Below are 13,552 nucleotides of genomic sequence, written 5' to 3' on the forward strand. Positions count from 1 at the left end.
CCTATGCTCAACGTTGCATACCATCTCGCTCCCAGCTTCTTCCAGAGCGTTCATCTACTTTCCACATTGCTTGTTACGCGATTTTCCTGTTGACCGTGCACCCAGCTTGAGAGTACTGCCCAGCACAGCGTGCTTGCTTTATTAGTGTTTACAAGAATTGGCGGTTGCACTGCGGCGCAATTCTTTACTCGTCCAGATCCTGAATCTGTGTCAAGGCCCTCTTGATAACACTGATGGAACTCGACAATCGAGATTCGAGCTCGTGGGAATGCCAACGGAGAGGCAATCGGATAGAGGTATTGTCGTGAGTTAGAGCGCACCATGGGATGTGCTATGTTTCCGATAGCCGAAACCAGGATAAGCCCGCTACACGAGGCTCGTTGTACGGCCTAAGACGTGGATCTCAACTCGGCCACGCTGTGATTTACCGTGTAAACCATGTCTCGCTCAAGTAGTTCTTCCTCGGTCCTTTGACTTGGTATATCAGCCGAAACCTCTCAATGGAGGATTCTTGCTGATCAGTATTCCTCTGGAACTCGTATCTCGCATCGTACTGATCTTCGCCGCAGAGATGCCCTCCTTTCATTACCATCTTTCCATGATCATCCAGCTGATCGGAACCCAGCCGCCAGCCGAGCCCCGCGGCGCTTTCACCGTCGTCGCCAACAAACCAAACGCTAATCTCTTCAGTGCCCGTCTGCAGCCTGTAAATGTACTTCCGGCCGGCATGCATCTCCAGCCCGGTATTGGTCTTGAAGACACCAGCCTCAGAGTATAGGTACTCTGCATCTACATTCTTAACGCGGGATGTCGGCGTACGTGCGGTAAAGGTGGCATTGCCGGTAAAGGTTCCAGAAGGAAGAGCTGAATGGTAGCTCGTGAGCGTCCGGTTGATCGTCCAAGACCCGGAGAGACCGTGGAAGGTCCCCGTGGTTGAGAATGGTCGGGCTGCTTGCAGTACAGTAGAGCGATCCGGCGGTGGGGATGCACTCGGAGCTTCGATTGACACCAACCGGACGTGTTCTTGCAGGTGGCCGTTTGCTGCAGGCTGAGGTTGTTGTATTGCTACTGGCGGACACGGCCGCTGCATCAGAAAGGCATTGACGGATTGGAGGGTTGCACGAGACGGATTAGCAGGCGGATGCGAAGTCATGATCCAGCTGAGACGTTGGCGGATGAGAGCTTTGGTGATACTCTCTGTCGAAGATTGGGGTTTGAGATTGCCTAGAAAGAGCACTGCATTAATTCAAGAGGTCGTCAAGACGTAGAGCGTACAAGGGTTTGAATCAAGACTTACCGTTGTCGTCACAACACATACACAGAGCTGCAAGAGCAACACCCACTGATAGGTCTTTTCCTGTTGAACAGCAGATGAGTATGCTTTTCACCGGCGGTCTGGATACAAGGAAATCGTTAAGCTTGTGGAGCTCTCCCCGTAGATCCCGACTGCCTAACTTGCCAGCCGTACATTGAAGATGGAGATAGTTGCTCTTTAGGAGTTCTCTAAGACCGGCATCTTCCGTTGCTCCGCAAGATACGATTGCATCGAACTCTTTGCACACTGTGGCGGCTATGTCGGTAGTACTCAGATGGAAAACGGCTGTAGGCTCAATAAGAATGGGTTTCCCTCCAGCAACGTTCGAGCAAGCAACCTCAACAAGCTCCTGGATTAGATCAGGTAGGTCTTCCTCAGAGGTGCGCATAAGCCTCTCTTTGTTCTGCCAGAACAATTCTGAGGTGAGCCCGGAGGCCCATCCTTCACTATCGTCCCCGGCGCCTTGGATGTAACCGCCTTCAGATACCTCACCCCCCGGCACTCGACGGGAAGCGGTACAGAGGATCACGGGATGGAAGGCGTCAAAAGCAGACGGTCCCGCTGGCAGGATGCTTTCTTGAGTTACCCACAACGGGCGAAGTGGTTTAGAAAGCTTCTCTCGGAACGCGGAGAGAGGAAGACCAAGCTCCTATGCCAAGTTAGTGTTCAGAATGTGTGGCGAGACAACTTGAAGACGTGCCTGGAATTGACCTAAGAAAAATCTCAAACGAGCTTCTATTTGCGAGTGCTCGGATCCAGAGACTGATATTGGCGGGCTGTGCAATTGATGAGCATTGGTCTGCTCAGGAAACAAAGCTCTGTTCAGCACGGCACACCATATCGGGATGGTCTTGCTGAGTGCATCGGGCATTCCTTCGAGAATGGTCAGCGCTGTGGCAGCCAAGACATACGTTGACCATTACAACGCACTCTTGCCCCTCCGCGTAGAGTCAACAATAATGCACCTACAGTAAACCTATTAGCTTCTTCCATACTCACAGAGTACTGAAGCCGTCGTACCCATCATGCTGCCCGATTACATCGAGTACTTGCGTGTTCAGCCTCCGCAAACTGAACGACCATTCGCCTATATGTCCATCCGTAGATTTGAAGTATGCGCTGCCGGCCTTCCGTTCTGGCGGTATATACCATGAACCGCATCTTTCATTCGCGATCAATGGCAAATTATACGCATCCGCTACCGCGTAGACGAACTGGGAGTCTTGCTCGATAGACCGCAACCGATTGGAGATGGACAATGTGGAACGCTTGATAGATTTTAGTGTCTCCGAGAATTTGGTCGCTGAAGTGGTGAAGAGCAAGTCAGAAGTTTGCAGAGGGGTCTTCATTTTTCTACCATCCTCCATCATCTTCGTTGCAGCTGCGAGGAAGCGTGTTATACAATTGAATAAAACAAGCGGAGCTGCTATTGCAGAGCGTGCAATGGGTTTGTATATTTTCCAGGAAAATAGCGATTGCGTTGCAGGTAGAGTCTAAACGGACAGCGCCAATTGTAAAGTTGTTACACAAATGTAAGGTCCGCTATCTTGACTCTTAGTATCTGGTTTCTCAGGTTTTCTAACGTTGGATGGTGTTGAATGATGGGTGGGTGTGCCACACAAAAGCGGCGAGGCTTCAAGGCCGACCAGCCACGTGACATCGGCCACAGCCTACATGCTGATACTGATACGCGAAGTAGGTATGGGTGGTTCAAGCGTAGCTGTTCTCGCCTGGATATTTATTAGAATGCAAATGGTTATCTTTGCATGGGCTCTTTGACGCCCGTAATATAAAGACGTTTCCTTAACCGTGAAACAGTACGTGAGCGCTTCAAGTAGTACTGCTGTCCTCCTTTAAGAATATCTCGATAACTCTGATCCTCCTCTCCTCGCTAACTCGCCTCTCCTTCTCTTTCATCTTCGAGTCATCGTGTGACCGTATCACAACCTCAGCAAAGATACTCGCCAGACTCAGATCTACCAACTGCCGTCTCGCGACAGCAGGTACGTTGCTCAGCGCGCGCCTTCTCACGTTCGCTCTTGGTGACGCCGGCAGCTCCGCATCCTTCTTAGGCTCCGTAGGCACTTTGGCAGCATGCGCTATCTCGTTCGATATGCGGCTGAGCATTGATGTGATCAGGACGAGCGAGACGTTATGGTTTGGCGCCGCGGCCATGACTTCTAGGACCCAGGTGCGCTCATATTCGAGGGAGAGATGCTTCTTCGCTTTCTCGCGGCCTACGATATCACGTTCGAGCTGTGCCCAGAGGTCTGCGGTGATGATGCCGTCTTCCATGCTGCGCAAGAACTCCAGCAGCACCTCCGCTAAGACTTCCAGCTTCTGCAGCGCGGGAGTCTCCGCTTCGAAGGCGCCGTCAAACGACTTGTCGCAGTCGAGCGCTTCGTAGACCTCGAGCTTCGTCTTCTCCCTCCCAACCTTGTCCATCAGTGACCAGCTCTCCTCCGCAAACGGCCACCCTGCGACCCTCTCCCAAGGCGGCTTCTCCCCCTCTTGGCTGTTAACCATATCCCACTCCGCAACCACCCTCTCAACTAGCTCTTCTACGCACTCCGTCAGCCGAAATAACTCGCGAGGCGCGGACCACTTTACCGGACTGGCATCATCCACACAATTGCTGGCCTTCGGCTTCTGGTGCTGCAGTCTACGGATGCCGCCCTCGGGGATGCGGATCAGCTTATCGATGGAGCGGCCGAAGGACGTCTCGAGCCATTTGCCGTGGATGGGGAGGAAGTGGTCGCGCCCGTCCTTGACGCGCAGCACGAGGATGTCGTCGAGGGTCTTGGCGCCGGAGTTGAGGTCACGTATCAGTTGCACGTCTTTGACCTGCAGCGTTAACGTCACGTTGACTGCTTCGCCGGGCTCGAGGGTGTAGGCATCTTGGGCGGCGAAGTCGTGATCTTTAGACTTGGGGTCCGGTTCGCGGTCGAACTCGACCTTGAGGTACGAGGGGGCGGGGCCGGCGGATTGTCCAGCGCCGACGGGCCGGTCCACGAAGCCGATGGTTGCGGGCACGCGGCCGGTGTTCGCGATCGTAACGCTGCGCCGCTTCGGCTGCGCGTAGCGGATGGTGCGGAAGTTTACGCCTTCGAAGTGCACATCATCGTCGTCGATGACCTCGCCGCTGTCGCTGCCTTTGGGGTCGTCGACGATGAGAGTGATGACCGGTCGACCTTCGTTTTCTGCGCGGTCCAGCTCGCGGGCGACTTCTTGGTGAATGCGGGCTTTAAGCTCGGGGACCACGGCGTCGTATTTGAGGCGGAAGACGGCGTCGAGGGGTTTGTGGTCGGAGGAGAGGACGCGTTGGTGGGCGGTGTAGTATTCGAGGTGGATCGAGTCTTCAAAGCCGTCTTTCGTGATGACGACCTCGGACTCTGCGTCTGCGTACTCGTCGTACTCGTCGCCGTCGGTTTCGGGGTTGTAATCAAAGAGCACGTCTTCAGCTTCAGAAGCTTCGTCCATGCCTTTGGCTTTCATCTCATCGTCTCGCTTTCGTGCGGTTTCCTCTTCTCTCAATCGGTTCTCGTAGGCTAGCTTGTCTCTTCGCGTACGGTACAATATACGGTCACACCAGGATGGCGTTCTTCGCTTCTCACTCGAGTCGAAGACACCCACACTACCTCGGTCATACTTGTAGGTTGGCAGGAATTCAATGGGTCCTTCCCGCCACCCGTCATGGAAGGCTTTCCGTGCCTTTTGCTGTTGGTGTAGCTCGTCATGCGGTAACAGGGAGGAGAGCGTGGTCTGAAGATGTGCAGGGTCGTATTTTGCAGGTAAGGGCCTGTCATCAATGGATGTGTCTCTCGTAGACGGTCTTGATGCGCGATCGGAGTTCGTCTCGCTGGCGGCCGAAGAGGCGGAGGACGCGGTTGGCGAGTGGGCGGACAAGTCAGATGTTGTGTTTGTCCTGGATAGCGTCGTAGGCTGGGCAATCTCCTCCTCGATCTTCTTCGCCGCCGGCCTAGATGGATCGTACTCGTTGCGCGTATGTAGCATCAACAATCTCCGCACGTCGTCGCCAGGCATGCCTTCCAGTCGATAATTGAGATCCCCAAACCAGAACGCAAAGTCTTCATCCCCTATCTTCTCAGAGCTAGGCTGCGAGACGCCCCAGGAGTCAATGATGGGAGCGAATCTTGTCCGGCTGATGATCTGATCAGCGTCCCAGTTGCGCCTCTCCAATGAAGCCTTGTCGGCACCAGCGGACAAGTGTGAATTGATAAACACTAGCCGCGTGGTCTCTCCTAAGACAATACGTGCGGTGACAGCGCCTTTGTTGCCCATATAGCCCATCAAGCCAGTGCCAACGCTCGTTGTGCTGACTGACTGAATGTCCGGTGCAACGTCTGGTGAGGCGTATATCAACAGCAAGAGTCCTATGAGCTGTTGCTCTGCTATCAACCGATACCCCGAAGGCAAGGCCTCCTCCAGCGCAGCCTTGTACCTGTTTGCAACCGCAGGGTCCGTATACGGTCGCAGTGCTTCAGCTGCGGAGGTTATGTCCACCACCTCTTGCAGGCCGAGTACGTACAGCCCAATCTCGTCCCCTCCAGGTACAGATCCAAGGTCGTTTTTCGGTATTGTAGGCTCCTTCTTCGTGACCCTCTTCTCTTGCTCTATAACACTTTCCCGCTCGGCAGGTGAGCTGTGGGATGGATTATCCTCGCCATGCGACTCCTTGGGGTCCAACACGGATAACCCACTCAAGGCCTCCGCAATGCCCTTGCCCTCCACGAACCATCCTCCGATGTCCTTTTCCGTGCCTTTGAATGCTGCCACATTCCAGCTACCGATTTTGATGCGGATCTCCTTCTGCCTGGTAAACTCTGCTCTCCGAGCATGGACGGCTTGTGAGAGAGTTTGCTGGGACGAGTATCCAGGCGCAACGGTGTCGGAGCCTGCAGACGCAGGAAAAGCGCCGGGGATGTCCTGATCAAGGGACTCGGCGGAGGGCATGGTGGGATTTGAATCTTCTCCGGCGGTAACTTCAGGCCCAAGTGGGAGGGCTCGTAGGAAGGGCGGCTCTAGATTGACATTGTGTTGCAAGACAGCTCACCTCCTCAATAACAAGCCCCTGTGCATACTGGCACCCGTCCAGCAATTGAGCAAGCCTAGATCCGCAAGGTTGCCGGCGTCGTCATCGGGCAGGAGAGCTGGGGTTTCCGCGGGCTGACGATCGCCCGCAATTCGCAACACCACGCCGAGCATCACCAACTGCTGTTTACGGACATCCTTCCACTTGGACGTCGAGCCCACAGCATCACTTTGAACTCCAGGCAGCGCCATCACGAAATAAAAGCGCGAGTCCCACCCCTAGAACACCTCGAGCATCGAGAGCCTGGACGCCGCAAAGTCTCAATTTGCAGCATCAGCTTGGGAATACCACTTCACCCACACCATAGCCTCGTATAGCTACACAATGGCCTCCCGCCGCACAAAACTCAGATACAATGGCCCTCTAACCTCCGACAACGAGACCGACACCGCGAACTTCTCCGACGCCGCCCTCCCGCCCCCACCAACCCGTACAAATGCCGAGCTCAACCTCTCCGTCCTACGACGCCACAACCCGTCCATAATCTCAATTCTCAGCATCGCGCCCTACGCCGTCGTCTACACCTTCAACCCCAGCTCCAGTGCCTGGGAAAAGTCCGGCGTCGAGGGCACCCTCTTCGTGTGCCAGCTGACTCCCTTGCCCGCCGGCGCAGAGCGGTACAACGTGCTCGTGCTCAACCGGCGCGGGCTCGAGAACTTCGAGAGCGAGCTCGTGCGCAGCGAGGATGTGGAGATCACGGAGGATTACGTGATACTGCAGGTTAAGGACGAGGAGGGGAATCCGGAGATTGTGGGGCTGTGGATCTTTTCGGAACCGCCGCCGTCGAGCACGGCGAATATGCGCGCGCTTACGGCGCAGATTATTCAGGATTGTACGGCTGCGGCGGAGGCGAGTAGGAGGGCGGTGGAGGAGCAGCTGAGGCTGCAGGCTGTGGAGAATGAGGAGGTGGTGGCGGATCAGACGGAGCTGGAAGAGAGCGTGCCTATGGGACGGCAGCTGTCGTTGCACGAACTCTTCGGACAGCAGAGGGAACAGGATGCGGGATGGAGCGTGCATATGCATCATAAGCCATCGCCGCCGCTTCCGCAAAGCAGGCAGACTCAGTTCACAGTGACGCCGGATACAGAGTTCTTTCGGAGTGGAAACAGGATACTGCGGGAGAGACCGCCTCATGGCCAGGCGTCTATGGCGCAGGCGCACAGCGGACCCTCGGAGCAGAACGCGCATGCACAAGCGTTGTTGGGGTTGTTCCAGCGGTAAGGCTACGAGTCGGATTGGCTGACCAGATTGCCTCACGCGAACCTGGCGACTTGAGAATTGCATCAGTGCCTTATCATTCTGTTCATCGAGATACCCATTTAGTACAATTGCAGATCATACAGGGCCGCCATGCACTTGTGCTCATAATGTTCTATCTATTCTTCGAGCTGTTGTGCAGAGTCTACTCTATTGTCATCAGACTCCTAACCTTCCTACCGGATACTCATAGCCATATCAGCCTCCACAATCTCATCGATGTACCCCTTGACTTTCCCAGCAACAGGAACGCTGTGTCCTGGCCTCTTGTTAGCTCGCCCGTCCCAAGCGCTTCCAACGGACTCACTGATGCAAAACCCATGCACAAGCCCCGACGCATCAACCTCCATCTTCGGTTTCCACTCCTCTCCATCCCCTTTCCTCGCCCGGAGCCTGATCAGCTCATCCCTTGTCTCATCGGCTACCCAGTGATCTTCCTTCGCGAACAGAAAGAACAGCTTTGGCCGGGGCAATCCGGAAACTGATGGGGCTGCCGCACCCCAGATCTCGTCGTCCAACGTATCAGTTGTGATGACTTGCATCTCTTCTCGCGCCATGTGTCTGTGATTGTCAGTGGAAACGACTAACGGGATTTTGCTTCAACTACTGGAACAGTAGAGGAGATGGCGAGAATACAGTCGGGTAGACTTACAACGCCTGTCTGACGCCCCATCTGCTCTTGATAAACGCCGCGGTCACAGCTGCCGCGTCTGCCGGAAACCGCGTAACGACGCGGACAAGCGTCTCGAGCGCTCGGGATGGGATCCAGAATGTCAGGAGCTTGACGATGAGGCTTGTTATGAGAACGTAGCCGGGGATGAGGAGGAGGAACTGTTGTCCTGGGCTGGGAGTTTAGAGGCGTGATACGTGCAACCCGAGCTCAAACATTGGAACCCCAAATTGTAAATCATTCTTGGGCGCAGGATAACAGACTGGATTGAACGTACGCTAGCAACTCGCCCGCTGCTACTCCTCGCAATATCGACTACCGTCGGCGTGAGACATACGCCCCCAACTATGTTCAAACCAGGCTGTCTCTGCAGCTGTTGCCCTCTCTCGCGCCGGATGAGCTCTAGTAGTATGAAAGCCCCTACCTGCGCAGCGACACCTATTAACTTAAGGCCCGTGATCCGGGGATTGCCAGTGCCGTGGGAAGCTGTGAGACTGACCGAATGCCCTATGAGCACCACTCTCGGTGCTTCATCTCGCCCGCTCCCTTTACGCTCTTTTGCCACGAGGGCTTGCAGGGAGTTACTCACGCCCTCGATCTGGTCTAGCAGCCCATACGGCGGCGATTTCCCTGGCACAGAACCTTGCTCTTTACCGTGGACATCGAAGCCGGAGAGGGAAGCGCCGTAGACTTGGAAAGTGAGGGTTTTCGAACGATTTGATGTAGATAGAAGGGAGTAGAGGTGGTGCAAATAGGTAGTGTAGTAGGAGATGAGACCAGGGTTCCCCGTGATGAAGAAGATGATGTAGGTGCGGGCATTCGGGGGTGTGTTGGTGTCTTTGAGGTGAATTGCGGTGGGGAAGGACTCGATCATCATGTTTTATGCTTGTGCTGAGTAGAATATTCGTTTGACGATTTAGTGGGCATGACAGGTCGTGATGGTTGGTGCTCCGTCATCGAGGATTTCGTCAACTCCATAGTAACGCAGATCACGGCTGACGAACTATCTCTGTCCAAGTGAGCCTCTAACAATCAAGTTGGGATATATTTCAGGTTTGAATAGTTCCGTTGCGGTAAGAATGATGCTGACGCATCCTCCGGTGTTTTGACGAAGGAGAGACCTTGGTACACTACGGTTTGAGGAGATATATCACAAACTTGATATCTTTCTTCCACGTGCGGCCACAGATCGAAGAACACTACTGCTAACGCATTGAAGAGCTCAGTTCAGCAAGCCACATCTCGTTCTAGACGATCGACTACGGTATCAAGAAGTCTGGGGGGCGGCGAGGTGCACTATTTGGAATGGCGCTTCAACTTTTATGTGGAAGACGAAGTCTGGAGCCGCGGCGCCACTTGTCTGTTGCTAAAGTAAGTGATCTCGACGCCTGCTGCACGTGATCCCGCGATGCCCGGTGGTCGTAGCTTGACGGAAAGTACTGGTTGTGTCAATTAGCTATTTTGAAGCAGTCCTCGGCTGTTCTAGTTGGCACGAAACCGCTCAAAGACGGCCTCATTTGATCATATGGGCCGTTGGCTGCACAGCAGACAACAGAAACACTGGACCATTTCACCAACGTATGCTTTCTAGGCTCCAATCCTACGAACTAAAAGCTATCTCCGTCAAACCGCAATCGCATCCTCAAGACGCGTCAGAGACCTTGCCGACAATATCTACAAAACGAAATCATCTGCGCCATGTACTCTGAGAGCCACATAACTCTTCAGTACACGTATCTGAAGTCCGGATTCTCCTTGTCTGTAAGATCTTGGAAAGCGAAGCAGTGGGAAATCTGTTCACCTTCAACGACGTTCCCCAGAGCGCCAGCGGCAGCCTTCCTCTTCGCCGCGTTTCTTCGCATCAAGAGAGTCCTCGTCAAGATCACGAGGACGAAATAGATGCCGTAAATTATCATATGTGCGATGAATCCGCGGGTATATCGCGGAGCGTCGTCAGTTTGGAAGATCTGAGGAGCAGACATGTTACCTGCAGCCCACCCGATGAAGGTCATGGTGAGGCAGATGCCCTTCTTGGTCTGCCCAGCAATGTTCCGCGAGATGAGTGAGATGATCATGTTTCCCTGGGCAAGGAAGAATTGGGTACAGTAGAAGGCAATGAGAAGTCCGCCGGCATTTGAGCTGGTAGGAGCGATCCCAAGAATGACGGCCGTTCCGACAATGGCGGGAACCATCCAAAGCTGCTGAGCGTTAGCATGTACTCATTCGGCACGGCGTGACTGGCTTACCATCATGATGAGACAGGTTTGGCCGGTTTTCTGGGACAGGTAAGCAGATCCCAGCATCACGATGATCGTGACGGCGCCCTGAGCGATATTCAGAAGTTGAGTTTGGAGGTAGGTGAACCCAAAGGCTTTGATAATGAGATTCGAGAATACTCCGAGGCCGCCGATGATGAGATTGGCCACTGTAATCAGCAGGACACAGCACCATACGAAGGGGTCGGTGAGGGCTTCGACGATTTGGTATTTCTTATATTGCCTGTTCTGGATTCCGGTTTGGTTATGTCGGACGCGCTCGATCATCAGACGCTTTTCGTCCTCATTGAAGCACTTGGCCTTCATGGGGCTGTCAGGAAGGATCCACCCGATGCAGATTGACCAGCAAATGGTGGCAAGTCCAAGGACCAAGAAAAGCAGCTGCCATGAGTAGATCACACCGTCATTGTAGTGCGAGATTCCGTAAGCGAGGAGGCCTCCAACCTGGGAGGATGTTAGATCCAGAAATTGGAGAACATCACGATTCGCCTACCATAAGCTGCACACCGGTCATGCAGTACCACAATGCAGTTAACAGAGACTGCTCTTCCCTAGTGTACCACATCGAAGTCCTATAAGGATTAGGCACCATAGTTTGCTCGATAGCGGCGAGACGTACAAGATGACGAACGTGGGCTGGACGCAAGACTCGAAGAAACCCAGAAGGAATCTCACTGCCATCAAAGAGCCAAAACTCTTACAAGCAGCGGAGCATGCAACTACCGTGCCCCAACAAAAGACGCTACGTAGGGTCAGTAGTTTGCTAAGACCATAGATTATCTTGACTTACTTTGCCGCGAGAAACTTTGCAACAGGCAGCTTCTGGAGAAGGAAGTTTTGGGGATATTCGCCTGCTAGAATACCCATGTACAAGATCGTTCCGAGCCAGCTATACTGGCAGGTGTTAGTATAGCAGACGGTGATGGTGAGGGGCACTCTGTCTTACTTCTTGACCAACGAGATGAGCATCTTTCTGGATGCCCATGATAGAGCTAAAGCCGAGACTGCCTTTGTCTAATGACTGGCAGAAATAAGTTACCAGCATCACGCCGAGGATACGCTTGTTGATTTTCCAGAACAGCGCCTTGTTCGTTGCGGCATCAATCTCGACTGGCGCTGAAGCGTAATGTGCCGTCTCGACATCCCCGAGCTCTGCATGCTGCGCGACTTTGTTGGAAATGCGGGCCTTCTCCATATGGGACATTTTTATATTCGCTTCGACATCTTTAGAGATCGACATACTGAAAGTGGGATGAGAGATGACTTCCTAATTCTGGTAAGTGATAGAATATTGAACTCGAAGATTATTCCCAAGGTAGTAGTAAGGATCTACCTGGAACGTGGAGAAAGGAGCAGCTTTTATAATGACTTGCGAGCCTCGAATGGCCCTGCCGCCATACAATTCTGTATCACCGGATGGTTCTGGCGGCGAAGTTGGACAATCCGGGCAGCCCCCGATACTTCTCCCGACGCCCGTTGATCACGTCCAACCGATCCAGAGAAGACGGCCTTCCCCGGACGTTCCCCGGATGGCGCTCTATGGGCTTTAGGATCAATGCTGGGAATGTGACCTTCGGATGGTAGAGTTTGAGATTTCCCCGAAGGCCGTTACTGTAGTTCTCCGCATCTAGGCTCAACAATCTAGACAAGCCCATGTCTGGTAAAGTCATTTATATCATCATCATCATGCAGAACGAGACACAACACGCAGATCTGAGCTGCCAAAGGTGAATTGACATCCGTAACGTCAGTCTTTGTGGTCTGGGAAATACTTCTTCGTGCTACGACGGAAAGTATTGAGAGTTGTAGTCGCTTCTGCCAAGGCTTCGCACGTGCGGGGCTACTTCGTACACTTTTGCCGCAAAAGTTCCCGGCACCTGCGGGGTTGCCCGCATCAACACCAGGAGACCACCACCAGTTGCAGTATGGATATCTCCACAACCAGGTGCTGCACGACTTAAGTTTTTTTAGTGAAGCTATAGATAATGCTTTAAAGCTCTATATATCCAAAAATCGTGGTGTTAGTACTTCGTCCACCAGCCACGTGCCTTAATCACAGCTGCCACTCAATTTGGCATTATCTTAACCAATCTGTCTAAAAGCCGCTGCGGTAGTAAGCTCCACACACGTGGTAGAGCGTCCTCTAACGCGTCAAGAGCTTGATTCTTATTGGTGATTGAATCAATCTTAGGATACTGCTGGTAAAGCTCCCGTTTAAGATAGGCCCAGTTGTGTTCTTAAGGGTTAAGATCTGGTGAGTAGGCGGGTAGCTCAACCGTTCGAATTGCGTTATCTCTAAGGTAATTGCGCACTGCTCTTACCGTGTGAATAGGCGTATTATCTTACAGAAACGGTCTGTCAGGCTTATAGAGGTGAGAGAGCTCTTATTCGAGGACTTAAATATAGAATCTAGCTGAGTAGCCACCTCGGAGGGCATCCTCGTCGCGCTCCATAACAACGAGCTCTAACCGGCCACATAAACCACCAAAAGCAGCCTAAACCATGGTGGATAGACGCTTGCTCTTATTAACTGGCTGGATATTCTCTTTGATCCACTTTTGACCGGGTATCCTAAAGGCCCAGCCAGTGCCTTGCCGCTTGCTCTTACCTTACTCCACGGAGCATTCATCACAAAAGATGATCGCGCGCTATTGATCGACCGTCCAGTTCTTATAAGCTAAAACCTACTTATATCTAGCTGCAGCGTGCTCTCTTAAAAGCGCTAGACGCTTCTTTAACCGTCACCTCTTAATATAATGCTTTGCGAGTAAGCGTTGAAGGGTATCCACAGAGCAAGAGAGATTGAGGTCTTTTAGCAGCCGTTTATGCGTGATAGACGGGTTCGATTTAATTATACGGATAATCTGGCGTTTATCGCGCGGCGTCAAAAGCTTAGGACGGCCAGATTGTGGTAGACTCTC

At 53.1% G+C, this 13,552-nt stretch overlaps 5 protein-coding genes across 5 annotated transcripts; 1 reads left to right on the forward strand and 4 right to left on the reverse strand.

Annotated features, from left to right (window-relative positions):
- Positions 1-424: 424 nt before the first annotated feature.
- On the reverse strand, positions 425-2,664 carry W97_05235 (uncharacterized protein; the record flags this gene model as incomplete). Its single annotated transcript, XM_007783119.1, has 5 exons — positions 425-1,236; positions 1,298-1,961; positions 2,004-2,188; positions 2,246-2,280; positions 2,336-2,664. 5 exons carry the CDS (start codon positions 2,662-2,664, stop codon positions 425-427), a joined length of 2,025 nt encoding a protein of 674 aa, XP_007781309.1.
- A 481-nt stretch (positions 2,665-3,145) lies between these two features.
- Positions 3,146-6,289, reverse strand: W97_05236 (uncharacterized protein; the record flags this gene model as incomplete). The annotated part of the gene is made up of 1 exon (XM_007783120.1): positions 3,146-6,289. The coding sequence occupies one exon, from the start codon at positions 6,287-6,289 to the stop codon at positions 3,146-3,148; it is 3,144 nt and encodes a 1,047-aa protein (XP_007781310.1).
- Positions 6,290-6,752: 463 nt separating this feature from the next.
- W97_05237 (uncharacterized protein) lies at positions 6,753-7,649 on the forward strand (the record flags this gene model as incomplete). The annotated part of the gene is made up of 1 exon (XM_007783121.1): positions 6,753-7,649. One exon carries the CDS (start codon positions 6,753-6,755, stop codon positions 7,647-7,649), a length of 897 nt encoding a protein of 298 aa, XP_007781311.1.
- A 212-nt stretch (positions 7,650-7,861) lies between these two features.
- On the reverse strand, positions 7,862-9,232 carry W97_05238 (uncharacterized protein; the record flags this gene model as incomplete). The annotated part of the gene is made up of 4 exons (XM_007783122.1): positions 7,862-7,944; positions 7,993-8,246; positions 8,338-8,516; positions 8,633-9,232. 4 exons carry the CDS (start codon positions 9,230-9,232, stop codon positions 7,862-7,864), a joined length of 1,116 nt encoding a protein of 371 aa, XP_007781312.1.
- An 847-nt stretch (positions 9,233-10,079) lies between these two features.
- On the reverse strand, positions 10,080-11,826 carry W97_05239 (uncharacterized protein; the record flags this gene model as incomplete). Its single annotated transcript, XM_007783123.1, has 6 exons — positions 10,080-10,553; positions 10,602-11,075; positions 11,125-11,203; positions 11,251-11,373; positions 11,422-11,525; positions 11,578-11,826. The coding sequence occupies 6 exons, from the start codon at positions 11,824-11,826 to the stop codon at positions 10,080-10,082; spliced, it is 1,503 nt and encodes a 500-aa protein (XP_007781313.1).
- Between the last annotated feature and the right edge of the window lie 1,726 nt (positions 11,827-13,552).

This window comes from Coniosporium apollinis (assembly GCF_000281105.1).
Source record: "Coniosporium apollinis CBS 100218 chromosome Unknown supercont1.24, whole genome shotgun sequence".
Classification (NCBI taxonomy): domain Eukaryota; kingdom Fungi; phylum Ascomycota; class Dothideomycetes; genus Coniosporium; species Coniosporium apollinis.